A 27,347-nucleotide genomic window follows, 5' to 3' on the forward strand; every position below is an offset into this window, starting at 1 on the left:
TCTATGGGAGAAATATGCCAGTCTGCTTCTAAACAGTAATAGTTAATAGTCTCGGAAACACCATGGGTAGTTTGATGCTGTCCTATCTGGTTGCCATGAATTGTTCCAAACAGAAGAATGCAATATTGGAATTAGCTGGCCATAATTAAAGGAAAGAATTGCAGGGGGGTAAAAAAAAAGCTTATTACTATTTTCTTTGAATGGTAATAGAATTTTATAATTATTCAAGAAATGACTTTGAAAGAAATAGTGAAGTGTACAAGATTGGGCAACTGTGATAGGTTTATTGTGACAACCTGGACAATAAACAATGTGGGATTAATAAGGTTTAATTGGAGGGCAAAGAGATAAATGGCTCCATGAGCCTCACCTTTCTGTCGCTTGCTCTCTGATGATCCTATCGTACCAGTGTGCAGTTGCCTTAGCTAGTTCTTTGTGAGCTACACTACCTGTGGGAGACCCAACCCGTGGACCCTGTTGCTATAGTTTGAGGTTCCTTCGAGACCTGTTTTGTCACACTGCTGATGTATACTTCAATTGAGCGGGGGACCGTCGGACCCTGTCATCTGGCTGACTGTGGGTGGCCTGCCATGTTATCTGCTGCCTGTGGCTGGGCTGCCTGTGGTCGGACTGCCTGTATTGCTCTACAGAAGACTCAGCTGTCTGCTTCCTTGAGTTGCACCCAAAAGTCCTCGTGAGTGAAGGACTGTTAGTATATTAACTGTGTCACAGATGTGAGCAGAACTGAGCCCTCTGTACTGCTCTGTGAACTAATAAGCAGCTTATTTCTTTGTGTTGTGTCTGTCTGTCTGTCTGTCTGTCTATCTATCTATCTATCTATCTATCTATCTATCTATCTATCTATCTATCTATCTATCTATCTATCTGTCTAATCGCAAGTTCTGGTTTTGTTTCTTTAGAGAACCCTGTTTAACATAGCAAGTGAAAAAGAACTTGTACACTGGAAGATGAAACAACACAATCACAGCCAGGTAGACCAAAATAAAAATATGCATGAAGTAATTCTCGATTCAATAGCTTGAAGTGACCGAGATAGAATACCATACAGCCATATGTACTATAAGCAAACATTTAAAACCAAACTCACTGCCATTGAGTCATAGTGATGCATAGCGACCACCACCGTGGGTTTTTGAGCCTGTATCTGTTTATGGGAGTAGAAATCCTAGTCTTTCTCCCATGGCACTGCTGGTGGTTTCAAACAGCACACTATGCGCCTCAGAGCCAGCATGTAACTACTATGCCACCAGGGCTCCTTAAGCAAACACTTAAAGCTAGTAAACATGTGAACAAGGACCAAACCAACAACAAAGTCCATATGAAGCAGTTAATTTGGTAGCATTTTGAGATATACAAGAATGTATGTTTTGCTTCTCAGATCAATAACTTTGTGTCTTTTTTCCCTCTCTTAACTTTGTGTCTTTAACCATAAAGTTTCCTGAGGTACTAAAGCAATAGTAATGTTTTCTATAAAAAGCCCATAGGCATTTCTAAGAAAACCTAAGAGCAAGAAAAAAGAAAATGAACTTTGATGAAGATAGAACCTTTTCTTTAGCTGATAAGGAACTAATAGATTGTGGTTTTATACATATGCCTTCCTAATCTTTATCAAATTTAGGCTAAGAGATCTTATTTTTATTGTTATAAAATATATAAAACAAGATTTATCAACTGAATATCACCAGTCTTAATTCTAATAGGAAGCAATGTACTAACTCACAAAATCTAGATACTGTTTTCTTTTTCTTTAAGTGCCTGCTTTATTATGAGACTAGAAGAACTGGATGGTATCTGGCCATTACTGATCATTTTGGTCAAAAATTGTATAGACGAACTCTATTAAAAGGGGGAACATGCAGAACAGAATTTCAAATTCTAAAGGACTATACTTTCTGGAGCTTTGGAAGCTGAATAAACACATAAAAGTATTGTCCTGTGATAATACAAAATACTGTCCAAACCTTAATTCAAAATAATGTCCCGTGAAGTACAAATGGTACCCCCCCAAAACGGATTTTCCCCCCAAAGCTATGGATTTAAATATTTTTACAAAACAACCTTAATACCTTCAAAGTACTCTCTATTCCACGTAATACATCTGTCAAAAACGTGATTCAATTTTTGGAAACATATTCAAACTCATCTGTTTGTATGGCTGACAGCACCTCCCTCATTTTTTCTTCACCTCTTCTATGCTATCAAATAGCTGTACTTTCGTGTCCCTCTTCATTTGTGGAAACAAAAGTAGTCACACAGAGCAAGGTCGGGTAAGTAAGGTGCATGCTGTTTTTTGTCAAAACCTGGTGCACTAAGATAGCTTCATGTGCAAGTGTTCTGGTGGCAAAACTAGTCTTCTTCCATCTGCCACAAATTAGGTCTTTTGTGTTGTACACTGTTACGCAATCTTTTCAGAACCTCTAAATAGAAAGCTTGATTAACAGTCTGACCTGGTGGAGCAAACTACAAATGCACTATCCCCCTCACATCAAAAGAATAAATGAGCAGTATCTTGATCTTTCATTTCACTTGATGAGCTTTTTTTGTGGTGAGGTGTCTTCCACTGAATTAATTGATGTTTGCTTTTGGGGTCCTAAGAATAGCGTCATGTCTCATCACCAGTAATGACCTTGGGGAAAAAGTCTGGGTCACTTCAGAGCTGTTCTTTCAAAGCATGGCATGTTTCCAATGGATGCTCCTTTTGCTGTCAGTCAGAACCCGAGACACAAATTTCACAGTGACCCTTCTCATTCCCAAATCTTCTGTTACAATTTGCTGAACCGAGCTCCAAGATAGTCCAAATAACTTCTTCATCTCTTCAGTGATCCACCTTCGGTCTTTAAGTACAAGTGCATGAATGAATTTTGTTGACATTTTCATCCATTCAGGAAGTTGATGGACTTCCAAAACGAGGTTTGTCACCTTTTTTAAAACAAGAAAACCACTTGAGTTTATCCCATAGCGCTGTCCTTGTAAGCTTTGTTCAAAACCACTGTTTCTGAGGCATTTCTCCCGAGCAGGAAACAAAATTCACAGCCACACACTGGTCTCTTAACTCAGTCATCACCAAAAAAACGAGGTTCAAGCAAAACTGCTTTTACAAAAAATGCACTTTGACCAGAATACCTTCCCAGGCGACGCCACTGGATGGACTAACTCAGAGGCAGTTGCTTGATGCTCACCTAGTAAGAAAAATGCATACTACAAAAGCTTCTCCAAGGGGGAGTTTTTCCTATATGCTTTAAGACTAAACACTAATTTAGCAATAATTAGCAAAAATTATCTGGATATAGCATTAGCTTCTTTTAAGAACTATTTAATGGGATCAAATTAATAGGAACAACTCTAAAGATCAGCTAAGAACCTTAAGGAGCAATGAGTCAATGCGAATGGGGGAGTAATAAATCAGAAAGGGTGAGAACGGTTACAAAGACAAAAAATGTAGTATCAGAATTCTATTCATAGAAACTCTACTTCTTGAGCTTTTTGGTGTGTATATTCTTAACAAAAACAAAATTTTTAAAAGTATTTAGGGACAAAACTCATGGTAAAGAATAAAAAAGTATACAAAACCTAGGACTAAAGCCCAAATGTTTGTTATCCAAAAGGACTAATTTAGCAGAGAATATGGAAGTGAGCACAATCTCAGGCATAAGTACATAGAGAAGAGAACATCTTCTAAACAAAAGGTAAAGGTAAATGCAATTAGAGGAATGATTTTAATTACTACTTCAATACTGGTGGGAATAACATGGGTTTGATAAATGCCACCTGTAACTGAAAGCCAAACAAGTTGAGCAGATTTCTAACTACAAAGTCTAAAAAGGGCAACTGACACCACCCCCCCATATTATCGGGTATCTAGGTATGTAGCATATGGATAGGAATGTAAGATGTCCACATCTTCTGTGCCACAGAGTCTATTCTCATAGCCACCCTATGCTGGGTTTCTGAGACTCTAAATCTCTATGAGACCAGACAGCCTCAACTTTCTCCCCCTCAGTAACTGCTGAGTTGAACTACCGACCCTACATTTAGCAGCATAGACAGGAAAGGGTTTGTACTTCTCTATATCCTAGTGGTTCTTCTCCAAGCCCTATTGTTCTAAAATTTCAAGGAAGAATTTGTTTAAAGATTAGAACCTAGGAAAGAAGGGTTAATGCTAGACATGATACACCTTTACCCATCAATTTAATAATTACAATAAGAAATAACAACCAAGGGCACTCTTATTTAAATGGGTCAATCAGTGGAATTTCTATATCCAGAGGAAGTTTGTTTTAGCATTGAAGATTAGACTGTTGCCTGATAATATCTGAATTCAGACCTAACAAGTAACCCCCACATGTAATTCAGATATTTTTATCCACTCATCTCTTTATACCCACTTATGAGGCACCAAACCCCCCCACAGACATCCCCCTCCCCCCAACTATGCATTTAATTTTTTTTATAAAACAACTTTATCGCCTTCAAAGAACTCTCCATTACACTTAATACAGTTGTCAAATCTGGGATTCCATTCTTGGAAACTTTTTTCCAACTCCTCTGATGGATGGCTGACAGCACCTCCCTCATTTTTTATTCCCTTCTTCTATGTCATCAAATCACTGTCCTTTCATGTCCCTCTTCATTCACGGAAACACAAAGTTGTGTGGAGGGAGGTCAGATGAGTTAGGTGTGTGAGGCAAGTGAGGCTTGCTATTTTTTGCCAAAAACTGGTGCACTGAGATGACTGCATGAGCAGGTATCATGGGGGCAAAACCAGTCCTCTGTCTACCATAAATCAGGCCTTTTTGACCTGCTACATTTCCGACCTGGGCTGGTTCACCTATCCTTGGGCAAGCTGGTGGCCTCCCGCTCCCAGAAGGTCACCATATTGATGCCAAACCTAATGCAGACAACTGATTGGCATAGGGCACTACAACCCAGAAGTCCTGCACTCAAGCGATCCTCCAGCCTAAACCTCCAGAGTAGCTGGGACTATAGGCCACCATGCCCGGCAAATCAGGCCTTTCATATTGTACACTGTTATGAAATCTTTTCAGAACCTCTAAATAGAAAGCTTGGTTAACAGTCTGACCTGGTAGAACTAACTACAAAAATGCACTAGCCCATTCATATCAAAACAACAAATGAGCATCAGATTTTGGGGGTACTCCCTATTTTATCAAGCCTGGGAATTCATTGATTTGTTAGACTTCATAACAAAATTCTCTGATACCTTTATTACGTGGCAATTGTTCTTTATTACCAGCAATTTGTCTCCAATCAATGAGAACCTGTTTCTAGCATAAAGTGTGTGCTGACTTGTAAGGATGTGGTAGTATAAGCATGTCTTCTGGGCATATGGTAGCATGAGTACATCTTACACGAGCACCAAGACAAGTAACAAGAAATCTGCGATTGCGATCCTCAGACATTTCACGGAGGATTGCAGCAGTTGACTGCACAGAGAACAAAAGAGAGGTTACTTTCCATTGATGGAATATTTTTCTGTGGCGTCTCAGTCCTTCTAACTACGACCCCAAAGCAGTGAATCTAGTAAAGGTGAACACAGCATTCATTCTCAGACAGGACACCCGATAACTGCATCTGAAGTAAATAAGAGGTTTTAAAGGTGCTGATCTTCATTAGTAAGTCCTTCAAGCCCCTGTCATTTTCAGCAAGCAAGGTTGTTAATGAGCTGGCCTTCCAACTCTGATGCCTTGTTTTTAAAAGCTTCTTATATTGTTTGCTGGGCATAAAGATGAAATAAGTATGGTGACATGATACAGCCCTGAAACGTACCTTTCCTGGTTTTAAATCATATATTTCCTTGTTCTGCTCCAACAATTGCCTCTTAGTTCATATACAGGTTCTATATATACAAAACACAATAAAGTGCTCTGGAATTTCTATTCTTCTCAATGTTTCCATGATCTGTTATGATACACAGCTGACTGCATTTGAATAGTCAATAAACCACAAGTAAACATGTTGCTGCTATTCTGTGCTTTCAGCCAAGATTCATCTGACATTAGCAATTATATCCCACATTCCACCACCTCTTCTGAATGTAACGTGAATTTCTGGCAGCTCCCTGTTAATATACTGCTACAGCTGTTTGAATTATCATCAGCAAAATTTTACTTGTGAAATTGTTCATTTTCATTTGGAATGGGTACAAATATGGATATCTTCCACTCAAGCAATCTTCCAGATTTCTTGGGATAGAAAAGTTGAGTGCTTCCAATGATACATCAGTTTGCTGAGAAATATTTTACTTAGTATTCTGTCCATTTCTGGAGCCTAGTTTTTTGCCAATGTATTCAATACAGAGTTCTTCCTTTAATATTATTACTGGTTCTTGTTCATAAGTTATCGCTTAATGTTTGAACATTGACCAATTCCTTTTTGTATAATGACGGTGGTTTTAGTCCTTCTTCTTCGATAATTTTTGCATAGTTTAATATTTCTTTCATAATATCTTCAATATTGCAATTCCAACAGGCTTATGAAATGTGGAGCTTTTTGTTTTTATAACTGTAATACCTTGCATCTTTCATTATAATACTTTGGCTTCTTAAGCTACCCTTTGAAATCTTCTGTTCAGGTCTTTTATTCCACTATTTCTTCCATTTGTTCCATTCAATGTTCAAAAGTAACTTTCAGCATCTGTTTTGACACCCATTTTTGTCTTTTCTTTCTCTCCTGGTGTTTTAATGACCTTTTGCTTTTTTCATGTATACTTACCTTGACATCATTCCAAAATTTGTCTCGTCTTTAGCCATTAAAGTTCAATGTGTCAAAACTGTTCGTGATAAAGTCTCTAAATTCTGGTGGAATACATTCAAGGATGCACTTTGGCATTCATGGAGTTGTATTAATTTTCAAGTTCAAGATGAATTTTCATAGGAACAATTGATAGTCTCTTCCACACTCAGAACCCCAGGAATTATTTTTACTGATGGATAATATGAGCTTTTCTATAATCTCTTTCAACAAATACAGTTGACTTAATTATTGTGTATGCCATTTGGGTTACATTCCATATGTATCCTGTTTATCTTGTTGGAAATAAAGGGTATTTGCAATGAAGAAATCATTGGTCTTGCAAAATCCTATCATGAGAGCTTCTGCATAGATTCTATCACCCAAAATCGTATTTTCTAACTACTGGTCTATCTTTGTTTTCAAAATTTGCATTTCAATTGCCAATAATTATCAATGTATCTTGATTGCAGGTTTGATCAATTTCAGACTGAAGATGTTTGTAGAATTCTTCAATTAATGATTACTACATGAAAATGAATAGTTTTATTAACTGGTCTTCCATGTAGCTATACAAGTATTATTGCATTATTGTTATCAATAAGAGGATTGCACTTTAATCTATATTATCTCAAAATGTTCTTTTTGAGGATGACTGATACCATTCATCTTAAATGTGTCATTCCTGGCAAAGTAAACCATGATTATTTTATTCAAAATGGCAAATACTAGTTCACTTCATTTTTGCTGACTTCTATTTTTACTAGATTCATATCTCATACATTCCACATTCTACTATTAATGGATTCATGCAGCTTTTTATTCTCACTTTGAGTTGGACCCCATCAGCAAGTTCCCAAAAGCTTTGCTCCATGAACATCATTAAAATTGACACTGCTTGTACATGTCTTTGTCTTGACCTCCATGAATGCCCTTTGACTCCTAGCTCTTTCCTCCATCTCCCTTGACTTTCCTCCTGCCCTACTACCATGCTTCATCGCCACCTGGGCTAGAGTATATCTCTTCTCTAAGCAACCTTACCCTTGATCATTTCCCACCAGGCCTGCCACTCCCCCTTCTCTACCATTTGGGGTCCCATGTTTTTCCCTTGTCCCTGGGTTTGTTAACACCACTTCCTTACCCCCCCTACCCACCCACCCCAAGTCCCCCCAGAACTGTCGGTCCCGTTGTTTTTCCTCCAGATAGTTCATCCAGCCTGTCCTATTCAGACAGACCTGTGGAGTCACTAACATGCACATGGAGGTCAAGACAAAGACATGTATATGCAAATATATATAGGAGGATGGGGAAATAGATCTATGTGTCTATATTTATAGGTCAAGTATTAAGGTGGCGGAAGGACCTTGGGCCTCTACTCAAACACTCCCTCAATGCATGAATACCTTCTTTTATTAAATTGGAACTCTATGATGCTCACTCTCCCGACACAACGGCTGGAGCCAAAGTGGGTGAACAAGTAAATGTGGTGAAGAAAGCTGATGGTGCCCGGCCATCAAAAGAGATAGTGACTGGGGTCTTAAAGGCTTGAAGATAAACAAGCGGCCATCTAGCTCAGAAGCAACAAAGTCCACATGGAAGAACACACCAGCCTGTGTGATCGAGGGGTCCCAAAGGGATCAGTTACCATGCATCAAAGAACAAAAAATCATATCATTGACTGCACACCTCCATGATAGGATCGCTGAAGACAAATGGGTGCATAAGCAAATGTGGTGAAGAAAGCTGATGGTGCCCGGCTATCAAAAGAGATAGTGTCTGGGGTCTTAAAGGCTTGAGGGTGAACAAGCGGCCATCTAGCTCAGAAGCAAATAAGCCCACATGGAAGAAGCACACCGGCCAGTGCGATCACGAGGTGCCCAAGGGACCAGGTATAAAGCATCATGCAAAAAAAAAAAGATATAAGTGTGTGTATGTATGTGTATATATGTGTATATGTATATGTATATATGTATATATATATATATCATATTAAATGAAGGGGGAAGTGCAGAGTGGAGACCCTAGGCCCAAGTGTCGACCAATGGAGATCCCCTCATAGAGGCGTTTAGGAGAGGAGATGGGTTAATTAGGGTGTGAGGTAGTATCGATGAAGAACACAGCTTTCCCCCGGATCCTGGATGCTTCCTCCCCCCAACTACCATGATCCGAATTCTACCTTGCAGGGCTGGATAGGACAGAGGCTGTATACTGGTGCATATGAGGGTTGGAGGTACAGGGAATCCAGGGTGGATGATACCTTCAGGACCAAGGGTGTGAGGGACGATGCTGGGAGAGTGGAGGGTGAGTGGGTTGGAAAGGGGGAACTGATTACAAGGATCCACATGTGACCTCTTCCCTGGGAGAGGGACAGCAGAGAAGGGGGGAAGGAAGACTCCGGATAGGGCAAGATATGACAAAACAACGATGTATAAATTACCAAGGGCATATGAGGGAGGGGGGAATGGGGAGGGAGGGGGAAAAAAAGAGGACCTGATGCAAGGGGCTTAAGTGGAGAGCAAATGCCTTGAGAATGATTGGGGCAGGGAATGTATGGATGTGCTTTATACAATTGATGTATGTATATGTATGGATTGTGGTAAGAGTTGTATGAGTCCCTAATAAAATGTAAAAGAAGAAAAGAGAAAAAAATGATTAGGGCAAAGACTGTACAGATGTGCTTTATACAACTGATGTATGTATATGTATGAACTGTGATAAGAATTGTATGAGCCCCAATAAATTGTTAAAATAAAAAATAAAATAAAAAATAATAAAAAAGAATAAACCACAGTAGATTTGCTAAAAAAAAAATTGACACTGCTTTGAGGATAGAGCTCTGTCTGTCATAATTTGAATAACAGCCCACCTGAATGGCTCATCTCTGGCACTATGTAAGACAATGCTCCATAGATATTCAGAAGATTTACGGTGTCTACATTTTCAGAGGAACTCTGACGGCTTAGTGGTTATGTTTTGGGCTGGCAATTGCAGAGTTGACAAATTGAAACCACCAGCTGCTCTTCAGGAGAAAGACAGGGGTTTCTACTCCTGTCACAGTTACAGTCCTGGACACTCACAGGGGCAGTTTTATCCTGTCTCTATAGAGTCGGCACTGACTTGATGGCAGTGAGTGAGAATTTTTCAGAAGTGGATTGCCTCTTCTTTCGTTCTAGTTTGGCCTAGCCTGAACATTTCCTTGAAACTATTCCACCACTGGGTGATTCTGTTGGTCAATGGAGTAGCTTGAGATCTCACTTCAGCACGCAGGCCACCACCACAACAAAAAAAGGCAGGTAAGTGGTTGGAACTCCAAGTCAGATAAACAAAGAGATCCACATAAAGATTCATTAGTATCAAAGTATTGAAAAACAAAGAGAAAGAGAGAATCCTGAAGTTAGCAAGAAAGAAGTCAAGCTCCTTAATAAAATTAAGTATAATTTCTCCTCAGTAACTTTGGAGGACATATGGCAGTAGAGTGCTTAATTTATAGCCCTCAAAGAGATGAAATGTCAACCCAAAATTCTATATCCAGTAAAACTGTCCTTAAAGAATGAGGGCATAAGTAAGGCATTCTCGGATAAACAAAAGCTGAGAAAATTGATCAGAACTAGATTTATATTAAATAAAATGCTCACTAGAATTCTTCAGATAGGAGTAGATGAACACTTACAGAATAACTAGAAGATGTTCTGAGAAATAACCCAAATTAAATTTAATCTCATGTGTAAAAAGGTCCAGTTTCATTTTTGTTGGTGTTGTTTGTAACTCTAATAGGTGTGATTCACATGATTCCAAATACAAAAGACATTGTTGCAGTTACCTTATCTCCTGTCAACTTGCGAAGGCATGGACTCTAGCCTGTCAATAGCCAGTAGAGCCACTGAGGCCTCCGTGTGGGCATTGCCTTTTCCCGAGGATTCTAGGAACTCCTGTATTCCTCCCTGGAGGCAGGAGATACTCTCTGCTTGGTCTTTCTGCTGACAAGACACATGGAGCTACACTGCTACAGCCAGAATCCTGGAGCCAGAGGAGCCACGTTGAGGCCCACGCGAGCATTGAGATGCTTGCACCACCATTGAATCCACAAGACGTTCAACTCACTGGCCTGTGATCTTCCTGCATTCTGCATGATTGCATGTGTTGTGTGAGTCTAAAGAGGAATTTATGGACTAGTATTGACATATGGGTTAATATCAGATTTATGGACTTGATCTGGACTAGGATGGGATGTTTTCTTAATGTACAATTGCTCTTTGAAGTAAAGTTCTCTCTTACACACAGGAGTGTCTCTGGAATTGTTTCTCTAATCAACTGACTAACAGACATAACTATAAATTCATGCTATTGGGAACATAATGTATCAAGATGTGGTTAATAACAACTATGTGGAGGACAGAACAGAGGCATAGGAATAGTTTTAGTGTGTTAATGAAGTTAAGGTCCAATAAATGGTAAATATAATCCTTGCAATAACTACAATGAAAATGTCTAAAATATATACATAAAAGAAAAGAAGGAATTGAAAGTGTCGTGAAAATAAACCACCTAAACATTAAGGATGGTAATATTGGAAGGAATGGAGGACAAAGCACTAATCTTCAAAGCAAAACACAAAGAAGGTTCAACAGATTTTAAAAGTGCAATCAAATCCTTCGATTTCAGTAGATGAATTGACTAAAGGGCAGTGTTTCTATATAGTTTAATTGGTCTGTATAAAATAATAATGATAAAGAATATGGATACAACCTGTAGACCAATGTTCATTGCAGCATTTTCCATAATTACCAAAAGATGGAAATTACCCAAATGCCTATCAACATATGAATGGAAAGCAACAACCTGTGTTATTTACATACAGTAGAATATTATATAGTCATAAAGAGAAATGGAGTTCTGAAGCATATCACACATGGACAAATCTTAAAAATCATCAAGCAGAGCAAAATAAAACAGCCCCCAAAGAGCAAATACTATATGATCTCACATACAAGTACTAAATAAATAAATATATACAAAACCAAGATTACTAGTAGCTACCAAGCATGAGAGGGCAGAAGATTTTTGAGTGAATGTAGGGGCCTAGAGGTTATATTAATAGTGGTAGAATAATTTGGAACAGGATAACAAAAGGGCACAACATAAAAAATGTAACCAATGTCAACAAATTAAGTAGAAGTTGTTGTGCAGGTCAATGTTGTGGGGTGCATTTTCACTACAATGAAAAAAAAACAAAAGATTATGAATAATTACATTAAATGGATCATAGCTGGGTGAATTACCATGAAGTTTGGAGTATTTGGGGATCTTTCTAAACACACACACACAATTCATATCCAGGTGTTAAATCTAACTAATCCATTTATTTATAAGGCTAATAACATGACAAGGGACCTCAGGCAATATTTTAAAAATGGAAAGTTCTGCATTGTTAGCTTATTCCACTTTTTCTTTTTTAGTGAATTATCATCTTGGGGTGGGTAAAAGTTTTATCTCTATGACTGTGATAGTTAAAGGTTTTGTGTTAACGTGACTAAACCAGGACTCTCAGTGGTTAAGCAATTAAGAAGCAAAAATCCTCCACTTCTAATGTAAGTGGGAAATGTAGATAAGCTTGCGTTTTTTCTTGTTGGGTTTTGGATCCTACATCTGGCTTGTGAACCTCCAGTTCTTTGAGCTGGATTCAGTAGTATAACATCACTCGTCAATCCGGGCAGAGATCAGCAGCTTGCCATCTTACATGTCAAAATTATATTTATTAACCTCCTTTCAAAAGCCTGATGTTGAATTTTTTTACTCTATAGTCAGAAGCCTTCTGTCTGGTCTGCCTATCTTGGGTTCATCAGGCCCTGAAGGTAAGTGGGTCAGGAGAAGCCTGAAACTTGACATGGGCTTGGAACTTGGCCATATCTACAACTGTGTGAGCCATTTCTGTGACATCAACCTTCTATATATACATGTATATGCTGCACTGGTTTTGCTTCTCTAGAGAATACAAGCCAAGACAATAGTCAGATCATAGAGTTTTTTGTATTAGAAATCATGCATTTAGCTAGGTCATGCAAAACTGTCTGGAATACAAACATTCTGAACCTAAAATTCTATGCAAGCATGATCACCAACAAGAATTGCAGTTACTTGGAATTGCCTCTTACCCCTTCTTTTGGATCAGTGTGGAGTCCTCCTCCTGCATGACCGTGCCAACATGTCCTCTTTTCTATCAACGGCCATGCTTGGGAAGCCTAGTTAAAGATAATGCCAAGTCATGTGTTAACGAAGAGACTTTCAGATGTTTACACAGCTGGCTTAAATAGCCTAATACAAATTTTCCAGAAACATATCCAGAGGCTTTGTTTTTAAGCTAGCATTGTAAAACAACAAACAAAAAAACACATATAGACTTTACACTTACATTTATACAAAGGCATACTGAACCAAGCCTGTAATTAAAGGTCGTCTTAAAGTGAGGGTTACTTATTCTTCTATAAGGGGGTCATGAAGTACCGATTAGCTTTCAACATGATCTAAAAACCTAGTTTTCAACACAAACAAAGCATGAAAATATTCTGGAACAAATAGGAAAGAAATTATGGCATGTATATGAAAATGAAAAGCACGTTTAGCCCTATAATGTGCAAAAGTATATAAATTTTGGATAACTGGTAATATCTCATTAATCAAATGTACGAACAAGGTACTTTGAATAGTTTTGAAATTAGTTTTCAAAAGTTGCCATCTGAGAGGCCTCCAGTAAGATGCTAACCTAGACATACTTGCTGAGTGCCTCTACAGCATCAGAAAGAGCATGCAGGGGAGAGACCTAGAGCCCCGTGCCTCTGAGGAAGGGGCAGCTGAGTGCACCAAACATACCAATGGGGAGGGCGGGGGCAAACCCACATATGGAATTCTCCTCTGGCCCGTGGCCAATTCTGTCCACAGTACAAGATGGACTTCAGGATTGGACAATCAGAAAATGGAACAGTAGATGCTCTGCTGGCCAACCATGACCTAATTGGCACCTTCCACAAAGCACAGCAATTTCTGGTGCTCGATATAGAAAGAGGTGGGCTCCAGCTGGCTCATTACAGCCCTGAGTGAACAAATGAGTGAATGGAGACAAATCTAGTATACTCAGAAGCTAGTTATGTCCCTCCTTCCTCATCCTGGGTCTTCTAGTGTGGTCTGAAAGAACAGCAGACCAGGTACGAACAACATGCACCATGGGAAACTAAATAATGGAAGAAGCTAGCTATGGGGGAATTGAAGCATCTAGGGTCCTCCAGTTTCCTGGTGCCCGGAGGGAATACTGGCCCACAAATTCATGTGCAGAGGCTGAGATCACTCACATAACTCTAGTGATTGACTCGAACAGAGGTTTTAATCACCTGGAGTGTCCTGAGGCTACAGCAGCTGGACAGAACTATGGGGAACCTTTTTTTTTTTTTGCTGCTCCCACCTCACACACACAAATCCCTTTGGGTTTTTTCTTTTGTCTTGATAAATGGTCAGAGGACCTATAAGATGGGTGGAACCAACCCTAATACCCACCAAAGAAGTCAGCCTAGGAACTGGGGTATACAGAAGAGCAGCAACCAGTATAGCATTTGGGTTTTACTAATTCGTTGTCTTTTTCTTGTGTTTTTCTTCTTTTGATGTTTTCATAAACCATCATCGTGGAGAGAGAGAGGATGGGAATAATCATTAACCCCTGTTGAAGAAAGGTTGCCACCCCCTACCTTCCTTAAAGCACCAGGGAAATACTCCCTATTTTTTGTGCACTCTAAGTGGAATCATGCTAAGTACGCACCAGGGACTGAGGATGAGAAAAAAGCTGCTAGTTACAGATTAGGTGTTTGTGTGTGTGCACATGTGCATGTGTCTGAATGGGTGTTGTTTCCATTTGTTTGGTTGTTGCATCAGTTGCATTATTATGTTGCTGTCTTGATTTTATTTTATTTCTATTATTCCTTTTTTAGTTGCATCTAGCAGGGTCCATTGTTCCCTCAGGATTCAGCCACCCTCGTATCTTCAGCAGCTAAAACTAATGGACAAGATTGACAATCTACCCTGATAACACTTTATCAACAAAAAGAAACAATTACAAAAATAATGTGCTGTCTTGGAGATAACACAAAGAAGGAAAACAGAATAGAATAGGGAAATGGAAAGTGGAAAACACACTGCTAAGAGAAATGAGGAGGAAGCGTTTAAAATTCCTTGTAATAAGTGAGAATGAAAATACCACATGCCAAAACCTTGGGACACAACAAAAGCAATACTCACAGGGCAATTTATAGGGATGAACACACGTCAAAAAGAACCAAAATCAATACCTCAAATCTACATCTTCAACAGTTAGAACAAGAGTAGAAAATAAACCCTCACCCACCAGAAGAGAGAAGTAATAAAGAGTAGAGCAGAAATATGTCAGCAAAGCTACAGAAAAAAGTCAATGCAACAGCAAGTTGGTACTTTGAAATGATTAAAAAATTGACAAACCACTGGAGAACTTCACAAAGGAAAAGAAGGATAAGTTACAAATCTCAAGAAAAGGAAATGAAATGGGCAACATCCCAATAGGAACAAATGATATTAAAAAACAATACTATAAAGGACTGTACTCCAATGTATTTAAATACATAAAAGAAAGGAAAAAATAAGAAAGAAATGGATAAATTTCTAGGAACACTGTCCCCCTAAATTAACAGACTGATGTAGTAAACATGAACCAAACCAAGCTCACTGCCACTGATCAATTCCAACTAAACAGCGGTCCTAAAACCGTTCTGTGGGTTTCTGAGACCGAAATTATTTTTTAATGCAAAGATCATTTTATTGGGGCTTTTCCAGCTCTTAAAACAATCCATCCATCAATGGTATCAATCATATTTGGACATATGTTGCAATCATTATTTTCTAAACATTTACTGCAGGCACCTCCGCCAGCCATCCACGGTGCTCAACACCAAAGGAGGCATACCTACCTGCCCTCAGCAGATTCTCATGGATTGGAAGAATCAATATAGTAAAGATGTCCATTCTACCCAAGGAACTATATAAGTTTTATGCTATCCTGATACAAATATGACCATCTTTCTTCAGAGAATTGGAAAACTGATTAAAACTAAATATGCATAGGGAAGAAGCCCAGAATTAGCAGAGAACTCCTCAAGAAAAAGGACGGAGTGGGAGGGCTCACTTTACCTGATTTTAGCACCTATTATACAGCCACAGTGGTCAAATGAGTGTGGTATTGGTGTAATGAGAGATAATCTGACCAATTGGGGGAAAAACTGGGAAAAAAACCCAAAATCTAAACAACCAGAAATAAAATCATCTGCATACAGACAACTGATCTTTGATAATGGCCAAAAAAATGTCAAATGCGAAATGGATGTCCTCTTCAAAAAGTGGTGCCGGAAAAAATGGCTATCTACATGCAGAAAAATGAAGCAAGACCACTACCTCACTCTATGCACAAGAATAAACTCAAGGTGGATCTTAGACCTTGAGGTAAAACCCCAAACTATTAGGGCCATCAAAGAGGAAATTGGACTGGACTGGAAAACATCCTAAAGGCCAACAAACGATCCTTGAACTAACTACAAGCTTTTCTTTCTTGATGTGTTTTATTTTGTTCTTTGTCAGTGGTTTGTTGCTGTTGTTTTGTTGTATACTGTTGCTTTGTTTTGCTCTGTCTTGTTTTTGTGCGTGTTATTATCTCCGCAGGTCTGTCTAAATAAGACAGGCTAGATGAACTATCTGGAGGAAAAACACCAGGACCGACAGTTCGGGGGGGACATGGGATAGGGGAAGGTAGGGGGTAAGGAAGTGGTGTTAACAAACCCAGGGACAAGGGACAACTAGGGCTCCAAATTGGTGGTGAGGTGGGGGTGGCAGGCCTGGTAGGGAATGATCAAGGGTAAGGTAATGAAGAGGTATAGCTGAAATCCAGGACGGAGCATGATAGTGGGACAGGAGGAAAGTCAAGGGAAATAGAGGAAAGATCTAGGAGGCAAAAGGCATTTATAGAGGTCTAGACAAAGACATGTACATATGCAAATATATATATGAGGATGGGGAAATAGATCTATATGCCTATATTTATAGGTTTAGTATTAAGGCGGCGGAAGGACCTTGGGCCTCTACTCAAGCAATCTCTCAATGCATGAATACTTTCTTCTATTAAATTGGCATTCTATGATGCTCACCCTCCCAACACAACTGCTGATGCCAAAGTGGGTGAACAAGCAAATGTGGTGAAGAAAGCTGATGGTGCCCGGCTATCAAAAGATACAGCGTCTGCGGTCTTAAAGGCTTGAAGATAAACAAGCAGCCATATAGCTCAGAAGCAACAAAGCCCACATGGAAGAACACATCAGCCTGTGGGATCAGTTATCAGGCATCAAAGAACAAGAAATCATATAATTGGGTGCACACCTCCATGATACGTTCACTGAGGACAAACGGGTGCATAAGCAAATGTGGTGAAGAAAGCTGATGGTGCCCGGCTATCAAAAGAGATAGTGTCTGGGGTCTCAAAGGTTTGAAGGTGAACAAGCGGCCATCTAGCTCAGAAGAAACAAAGCCCACATGGAAGAAGTATACCAGCCTGTGTGATCACGAGGTGTCAAAGGGATCAGGTATAAAGCATCATGAAAAAAAAATCTTACCATAGTGAATGAAGGGGGAAGTGCAGAGTGGAGACCCAAAGCCCATTTGTTGGGCCACTGGAGATCCCCTTGCAGAGGGGTCTAGGGGAGGGGATGAGTCAGTCAGGGTGCAATGTAGCACCGATGAAGAATACAGCTTTCCTCCAGTTCCTAAATGCTCCCCCCCCCCCAACTATCATGACCCGAAGGCTACCTTGTAAGTCTGGATAGAACAAAGGATGTACACTGATGCAGATAGGAGTTGGAGGCACAGGGAATCCAGGGCAGATGATACCTTCAGGAGCATGGGTGTGAGGGGCAATACTGGTAGGGTAGAGGGTGAGTGGGTTGGAAAGAGGGAACCGATTACAAGGATCTACATGTGACCTCCTCCCTGGGGGATGGACAACAGAAAGAGGGTGAAGGGAGACGTTGGACAGGGCAAGATATGACAAAATGATAACTTATAAATTATCAAGGGCTCATGAGGGAGGGGGGAGTGTGGAGGGAGGGGGGAAAGAGGACCTGATGCAAAGGGCTTAAATGGAGAGCAAATGCTTTGAAAATGATGAGGGCGATGAATGTACAGATGTGCTTTACACAACTGATGCATGTATGGATAGTGATAAGAGTTGTATGAGTCCCTAATAAAATGTTTTTTTTAAAAAAGAGGGAATTGGGACAAACCTGAGAACTTTAGCGCAGGGAATACAGAAGGCATCAGAAATGGGGAAGGACACAAAAATATAGGAGGAACAAATTGACAACTGGGATATACTGAAGATAAAACACCTGTGTACACTGAAAGAATTCACCAAGCGAGAATAAGAGAGCCCAACTCCCCCAAGGAATGCATTTCAGAGGACGGCACTGAAGATACAGTTCAGGAAGAAGTGCACCTCTGATCAGAGTACACAAGAACAAAGGAAGAGGAAAGGAGAGAGTGGAACACATCCTGGCCCACCAAGCCCCGAAGATGATGTTCCTGCTCAGTGCAGCCAATGCACAGAGAATCATAGGACTGGCCCTAGCACCGGACACAATGAACCTCACTGGCCCATAGTGCTACGGGGTACAATACAGGAGACACAGTGCAGGAATTGTGCCCGATCTTACCTCACCACACGGGGGCGAAACACTAAAGGGCATGCAACAGAGCATAGAGAAGAATACCAAAAATAGACAATGGGGCCAGGTCGTGGCACCCCATCAGACTTGAACGGAAAACACACCTATAGGACATCAAACAGACCTAGAACTATTTATAGGCTTTTCTTTTTCTGTCGTTGCTTTCTTTGTTGCTGTTGTTGTTTTCTTTTTCCTTTTGTTGTTTTGTTTTGCTGTCTTGTTTTTGTGATTATTGTCTCTGCATGTCTGTCTAGATACGATAGGAGGGATAAACAACAGACAGACAGTTCCTGGGGACACGCTAGAGGGGGAGCGAGCGGGGGAAAGGTAGGGGGTGTCAACAAACCCAGGGACAGGGAGCAAGAAGTGATCTAAAATCAATGGTGAGGAGGGTGTAGGATGCTCTTGATCAAGGGCAATTTAGCTAAGAGGAATTACTGAAACCCAAATGAAGGCCAAACATGATACTGGGACAGGAGGAAAGTAAAAGGAAATAGAGTAAAGAACTAGGATGCAAAGGACATTTATAGAGGTCTACATACAGGTATGTACCATGTAAATATATTTATATATAACAATAGTGAAATAGATCTATGTACATGTATTTATATGTTAAATTTTAGGGTAGCAGATGGACATTAGGCCTCTACTTACGTACTTCCTCAATGCAAGAACACTTTGTTCTAATAACCCAGCATTCTGTGATGCTCAGCTTCCCAAAGCAATCACTGAAGGCAAAATGGATGCATAAGCTAATGTGGTGAAGAAAGCTGATGGTACCAGGCTATCCAAAGAGATAGTGTCTGTGGTCATAAAGGCTTGAAGGTAAACAAGTGGCCATCTAGCTGAGAAGCAATAAAGCCCACAGGGAAGAAGCACACCAGCCTATGTGATCATGAAGTGTCAATGGGATCAGGTATCAGGCATCAAAGACTCAGAACAAAAGATCATATCAAGGTGAATGAGGGGGAGTATGGAGTGGATATCCAAGGTCAATCTGTAGACAATTGGACATCCCCTTTCAGAAGAGCCATAAGGAAGACAAGAGCCAATAAGGGTGCAGTATAGCACCAATGAAACATACAACTTTCCTCTAGTTCTTTAATGCTTTCTCCACCCCACCCCACCCATTATTATGAATCCAATTCTACCTTACAAATCCAGATAATCCAGAGCATGTTTACTGGTACTGTTAAGAGCTGGAAACAGGGAATCCAGGACAGATAAACCCCTCAGGGCCAATAATGAGAGTAGTGATATCAGGAGGGTAAGGGAATGGTGGGGGAATGGAGAATCAATCATAATGATCAACATAAACTCCCTCCCAGGGGGACAGACAACAGACAAGTGGGTGAAGAGAGACAGCTGTTGGTGTAAGACATTGAAAAATTATTAATTATTAAGGGTTCATGAGGGAGGGAGGATGCGGAATGGGGGAAATGAGCTGATACTAAGGGCTCAAGTAGAAAGAAAATGTTTTGAAAATGATGATAGCAACATATGTACAAATGTGCATACAATGGATGTATGTATGGATTGTGATAAGAGCTGTAAGAGGCCCCAGTAAAATAATTAAAACATATATATCTAAATACTGGTATAATGACACATATGTATATCAATGGAACAAAATAGAGAACACAGAAATAAATCCATCTACCTACAGACAACTGATTTTGACAAAGGCCCAAAACACATTAAATGGGGCAGAGGTAATCTTTTTAACAAAAGGGGCTGGGAAAACTGTATTTCCATTTACAGAAGAATTAAACAAGACATATACTTCACTTCATATACAAAAACCAACTCAACATGGATTATAAACCAAAATATAAACCTTAGAACTTCTAAGATCACCAATGAAATAATAGGGATAAACTTAGGGGCTTTCATATGTGGCGTAAGCACAGTGTCAAACATAAGAAAGAACACAATAGCAAGAAGATGGAAACAATTTACAGACCCACCCATAGAAGAATGATCAAAAGTTTTCACACATATACAATGTAATACTACGCATCCTTAAAGAAGGATGAAGCTATGAAACATCTCAGGACATGGATGGATTTGGAATATACCGTATGTACTCCTATATAAGCTGAGCTTTCCAGCACATTTTTAACGCAGTTTTTGTTGTAAAATTAGGTGCCTCAGCTGATATTCGGGTCACCTTATACTCAAGTATATAGGTAATATGCTAAATGAAGTCAGTCGCAAAAAGACAAATAGAGTAAGAGACCACTGCTATTAAAAACATCAAGATAAAGATTTTTATACTAAAAGAAGCAGACTTTGATGGTTATCAGGAATGAGGGAAAGGGAAGAATGGGGAAATAATAGGCTAGAGGGTAGTCTAATTTTAACTTGTGTCAAAGGGATGATAATATCCTACAAGAAAGAACAAAAACTAAACCCACTGCCAATGGGTTGATGCCAACTCATAACAATCCTATGCGACACAGAACTGTGCCTGTGAGTCTCTGAAATTATAACTCTTGACAAAAGTAGAAAACCCTGTCTTTCACTCTAACTGTCAAAAGAAAGTTTACCCTTGAATCTTTGCCTCCATAGGCTAGGAAGCCAGCCCGCCCAGTCCCACAGTTCCACAATAGCAGTTCAGATGAAAAGGTACTGCAGTTGTCCCCCATGGTTACAATTGGCCTTATAGTTAGCAGCCTGACATATAACGGCCAAAAAAGGGGGACACAGGAAACAGTAAGCTGTTGAGAGTTTTCGTAAGTACTTAAGATGTTGATTACAAAAATGATGATGTGATAAGCAAACCCCTTCCTAACTTACAATAAAAAATGCAACAACTTAGTGAAATGTTCAATAAAATATTTGGTAAAACACAAGGGAACGATTAAACTTGCATTATACTTCTATTTAACTTATGTTGGTTTTCTTACTGTCAATCATTAATTTAGTGCTGGTAATGTTACTCCATCATTGCCAAATATATATAGATAATCATATCTCACCTGTTCCTCATGCACATATATTTTTGGCTTATAATTAGTAGAGTTGATTGTATAACTGATTTTTTCTTATTACTCTGGCTCATAGATATATTCTAAACAGCTTCTAATACTTAGCAGTCTATCTTAAGCTATAGTCATTTGCATACGTGTTTGTTCTTTTCTACCAAAATCATATATATAATTAAAAATGATCTGTAATCTTTGAGAACACATAGCACCGTGATTTGTCTAAGGGCAAAGTATGTTTCAAGGATCATTACATTAAGTTTTAAAAAAGCTAATCAAATCTCCCAATTATCTTTAAAATGTGTAAGCATCATATCTATCATAAATAAAAATAATTTAAAAGTTCTTAAGACTATTGCTCTGATTAGAGAATTTTTTAAATGAAATAAACTAACTTGTTGATGTCAGTAATCATAATAATCAAAACATTCACAGTTCTTCACAAACACAAATGTATATCAAAACCAAATCACAAGAGCTTTAGCTCTGGGCCACTTTGGAAGGGCAGAGAAAAAGAAGAAGGCCCTTCTTGAAGTTAAACAAGCGGCCATCTAGCAGGGAAGCAACAAATCCCACATGGAAAAAACATACCAGCCTGTGTGATCACAAGATGTGGATGGGATCAGGTATGAGGCATCAGGACACCCAAAATAAACAATTATATCGATGCAAACGAGGTGTGTGTGTGTGTGTGTGCATAAGAAGACCCCAAACAATCAATCATATCGATGCAAATGAGTGTGTGTGTGTGTGTGTGTGTGTAGTGGAGACGTGTGTTAGTCTGGGTAAACTAGGGAAACAAATCCACAGAAACTCATATATATATATAAGAAAGAGTTTTATATAAAGGGTAAGTGTACATTAAGAAAACATCCCAATCCAGTGCTGTCCAAGCCTTATGTCCAACACTAGACCATATGTCTCACAACAATCTACAAAGTCCTCCTCAATCTCACAAAACGAACGCAATGACGCCAACTATAAGAGGGAAGCTGAATCCGTGAGTGTGTAAGCATCTCAGTGCTGGCAGGGGTCTCTACACAGCTGCTCCAGCACCCAGGGATCCAGGGTAAGTCCATGTGGCTTCTCCTCAGGGATGTCTCACAGGAAGTGGGCCTTGCCAGCTGAAGCAGGGAACTGGCTAAGGCAGCTGACCATGGTCCAACCATCAAAAAGCAAGAGACCTGAGAACTAGAAAGGTGAGGCACAATAAACTTTACCTCAATACCCAAAGCCCATCTGTAGACAATTGGACAGCCCTCACAGAAGGGTCACAAGGAAGAGAAGAGGCAGCCGGGGTGCAGTATAGCTCCAACAAAACACACACTAGTTTTTCCCCCCATACCTATCATGATCCCAGTTTTACTTTACAAATCCAGCTAGACTAGAGCATGTACACTGGTACAGGCAAGTGTTCTCGACACAGGCAATTCAGGACAGATAAACCCTTCAGGAACAATAATGGGAGTAGAAATACCATGAGGATAGAGGGAGGTGGGGATAATAAAGGGGAGAAATGGAGAACCAATCAAAATGATTGACGTATAACCCACTCCCTGCCCTCCCCGTGCAGCAGGATGAACAATAGAAGCATGGGTGAAGGGAGACCACTGATGGTGTAAGATATGAAAATAATAATTTACAATGTATCAAGTGGTAACAAAGCAGGGAGCAGAGAGGAGTTGATACCAAGGGCTCATGGAAAGTAAATGCCTAGAGAAGAATGATGGCAACATATGAACAAATATGCTTGCTACAATTGATGTGTGGATTGTTATAAGGGCTATAAGAGCCCCCAATAAAACAATTTCGTTTTAAAAAGAAGAAAAATAAGAAGGCCCTTGAAGAGATAGATTGAAACAGTGGTTGCAAGAATGGACTGAAACATAAGCCTAATATTGAGGATGGCATAGGACTGGGCGCTGTTTCATTCTGTTGTACATAGGGTCACTATGAGTTGGAACTGACTGAACAGCAACTAGCAACAACAACTGGGCCAAGCTATGAAACCGAAATTACAAAAAGCAAAAGTGCTTTCTTGGTCTCATCAATTGAGGTATAAAAAGTTATTTCTTAAAAAATATGATATTGAATTGTGGATCAACAATCTTAAAGCATGTTGTAAAATTAAAACATTAAAAGTAAAGCTTAAATTGACACTACTTTTTGTGACATTATTACCTGTACAACATTAAAAAACAAATTCTATCAAGGGATCTAATGAATATCACACATTATAACGAAGTCTTCCACAGTAAGAATACTGGGCACATTTTCTCCATAAGATTAATAATGAAACACCTAATTCACTTCAACAGTCACTGTATAAATTATAGCAATGCTTTATATGCTAATGGAAATATTTGTTAATTGAAAGAAAAAACAAAGGAAGCACTCGGGACATAGACTACTTTCTAATTTTCTAGCAATTTTTCTGTCTTAAAGATGTATTAATCTCATTTTAAAGGAGGGAAATTTAAAATATATCTTTCACTTACATAAACAATGTAAACTAATACTCACTAAAAGAAACTTGGCATCATTTATAACCATAGGCTCTAATAAAATTAGAGTAACTTGGCAGTCTGCAATCTGGAATCCTCTAAAGCAAGGAATTATTACTTACCGGTACTTCAAAAATTTAGAATTTCATATGTCAAACGGAAATTATCAAGATACACTGACCTTTCAACAGCTTCTACTATATTTGGCAAAGCTTTCTAAAATCACTCTAATTGGAACTGATGTCAAGAAATTCTAACAGATTTCTCTAGGCATATAAAAATATGAAGTCTTTTTCTTTTAAAAAAAATTTTATTAGGGACTCATACAACTCTTGAAGTCTTTTTTTAACAGCAGAAACATATCTGCTTACTAAATTTATCTTTAAAATATGCAAAGGGAAAACATTCCAGAAATGTAAACTGTGTGGCAAACAGATAATATAAATTGGAAAAGATATTAAGGGCTGCTAGATTTTTTCCTAGATATGCATAAATGTCTGTTTAGACTTACCTTTGTAGTATCTAGTAACTGCTCTGAATTGTCTTTCCCCAATCTCTGCCATGTACTGTAGCTTAATGACTCTTGGATCTGTTGAAAGTAGAACGGCAAGGGATTCAGATCAGATTGCACAGTTAATATTTAAAGATTATGTCTATTACTGTCTATAAACACATATAAAAGCAGAGCCATGACCATTGCTAGATCTTTAAGGGGAATGTGCATACTCAGGGTAGAACACAAATGCACCAAATACCTAATTTCACCCGACCACTGGTGCAAATAGTGGAAGAGACATGCTTTTGTTTGTATTTTTCTTTTCCTTTCCAATAGTATATGAAGAAATCTATACTCAAACACTAGTTAGGCACAGCGGTGAAAAAAAGTCATGGCTGTCAATGTGACATACAGGACAGTCACTGAAAAACAGCTAAATGTGGTCACTGAGCATGGTAACAACTACAACCTGCAACAATTAAAAATGTATAAATATATATTTATAAACAATTGAAATGAAGAAATATCTGAGATTGAGAACTAACACATGAAAATATAAAATTGTCCAAAACATCAGAAAGCATACAAAGAATGGGGAAAAGTAGTCAATTAAAATAATAAGAGACAAGTCAGAAATTCATCCCTCTATGGCAGTGGTTCTCAGCCTTCCTAATGCCATGTCCCTTTAACACAGTTCCTTATGTTGTGGTGACCCCTAAGCACAAAATTATTTTCGTTGCTACTTCATCTCTGTAAGTTTGCCTCTGTTATGAATCATAATGTAAATATCTGAAATGCAGGATGTATCAGGTGACCCCTGTGAAAGGGTCTTTCAACCCCCGAAGGGGTTGCGACCCACTGGTTGAGAAGCACTGGTCTCGGGGCAGCTGGGTTTTTACATGGTCCAAAATTCCTATGGTGAGTGAACAATATCTTTAACAAATGGTGCTAGCAAATTTGGGTATCATCTGCATAAAAATGAAATAGGATCCATACCTCACACCATAAACAAAACAAAAGTTAAATCAAACTGTATTAAAGACATACGTGTCAAAGCTAAAATTAAGTTTCTAGAAGGTAGCATGTGGAGCCTTGAGGTGTAGTAGTTATGCTTTAGGCTGAGATTCACAAGGTCGGCAGTTCAAAACCACAAGCTGTTCCTTGGGGGAAAGACAGGGCTTTCTACTCCTGTAAACAGGAAAGTCTCAGAAACCCACAGGTGCAGTTCTACCCTGTTCTATAGGGTCCCTCTGAGTCAAGCATCGGCCCAATGGCAGTGAGAATGAGAGTGAAAAATAGAGTGAGTGAGTGAGTGAGTGAATGAGAAAATAATGTAGGGACTGTGGTGAAGAAAAATCTCTCAAATATGGCTTTTCTACCCAAGTCTCTGTAACTCCCACCAAATGACGGGGTGAGCTATGTAAATAGGGCTGTGTAACACTAAGACAGGCTATAAGGATGAGCCATCTTTGAAGCAGCAGTAAAGAGAAAATCCCTGAGGATCACTGAAGAGCACCTGGCTGTGGTGGAGGCTGCCTAGGCCAGATGCACCAGAACCTGTGACACGGAAACTCGTAGGAGTATCGTTGTAACTATGAAGTAGGTGGGATGTCTTCCTAGCACATGGAAGCAAAAGCCAAGGAACCAGGTGGCCAAAAGACTGATGAATGAACAGGCTGGGGGCTAAGGAGAGGTGAACTAATGACTACTATATCCTTACTGTTCACTGATGCCGAATTGTGGTAATCTATTACCTTCCCTAATAAAGCTCCTTAATTGTATTATCTGAGGTCAATGGGGTCATTGAAATTATGAAACTAAGCACAGAAGTAGAGTGGGGTTGGAAGAACAGCTGGCATCAGAATAGGTAAAGAAGAATGGAGTATGGGGAGGGAGGGGAAAAAAAGAGGACATGATACCAAGGGCTCAAGTAGAAAGAAAATGTTTTGAAAACAATGATGATGGAAGCATATGTACAAATGTGCTTCATAAAATTGAGGTATGAATTGTTATAAGAGCTGTAAGAACCCTCAATAAAATGATTTATTATATATAAAGGATGGAATGAGGAGGCATATCTCATGGCAATAGGGAAGCTAGAGGAGGTCAGATATGGCCCCTCCATGCCATTACTTGCAGGGACTAAAGTAAGAGATGTACTTGTTTCAGTCAAAGATTCCTAAACACAGCTATAAAGTTTTGAAGAAAAATTAGCTACCTGGGAATTCTTAAAATTCCAATACTCGTGCTCATCAAAAGACATTATCAAAAAAGTGAAAAACTATATACTGTTAAAAAAACATGTTAAATGATGACATTCTATAAGGGTCTAAAGTGTACAATACAAAGTAACCTTCAACAATTCACTAACAAAAAGATAAATGATCCATTTTTAAAACAGGCAAAGGGCATAAACAGATACTTCATTTAAAAGGCATGAGAAATTACATCACTAGTTATCACAGATGAAAATCAAAATTATTATGGCACACCATCTCAAACCTGCATAAAGACCAATGATAACATAAGTGAATGAATAAATCAATTATCCCAGAAAACAATATGTGCTGGGGAGATTTAAATTATTATGCAATGCTGACAGGAATGTCAATGGTACAACCACTATGGAAAACTGTATGGTGGTTCCTCTTCAAGATGCAAGAAGTAGAAACGCTTCAGGATTCACCAATTCTACTGCTTTAAGGTACCATGGAATTCTCTCCAACCATGTACAACAGAACAAAACATTGCCCAGTTCTGTGCTCTCCTCACAATTGCAGATATGGTTGAGCCTATTGTTGCACTGATTGTC

The 27,347-nt window shown here is 39.1% G+C and overlaps 1 protein-coding gene across 1 annotated transcript in view; it reads right to left on the reverse strand.

Annotated features, from left to right (window-relative positions):
* The window catches only part of ABCB7 (ATP binding cassette subfamily B member 7), a 134,773-nt gene that overhangs the window by 44,636 nt on the left and 62,790 nt on the right, over window positions 1–27,347 (reverse strand). Inside the window, exons 2-3 of the mRNA XM_075538876.1 lie at window positions 24,551–24,628; window positions 12,924–13,010 (exon numbers count right to left, since the gene is read on the reverse strand). Coding sequence (XP_075394991.1) covers window positions 12,924–13,010; window positions 24,551–24,628 — 165 coding nt within the window. The remainder of the gene's footprint in view (window positions 1–12,923; window positions 13,011–24,550; window positions 24,629–27,347) is intronic.

Source organism: Tenrec ecaudatus, chromosome X (assembly GCF_050624435.1).
Source record: "Tenrec ecaudatus isolate mTenEca1 chromosome X, mTenEca1.hap1, whole genome shotgun sequence".
Lineage (NCBI taxonomy): Eukaryota > Metazoa > Chordata > Mammalia > Afrosoricida > Tenrecidae > Tenrec > Tenrec ecaudatus.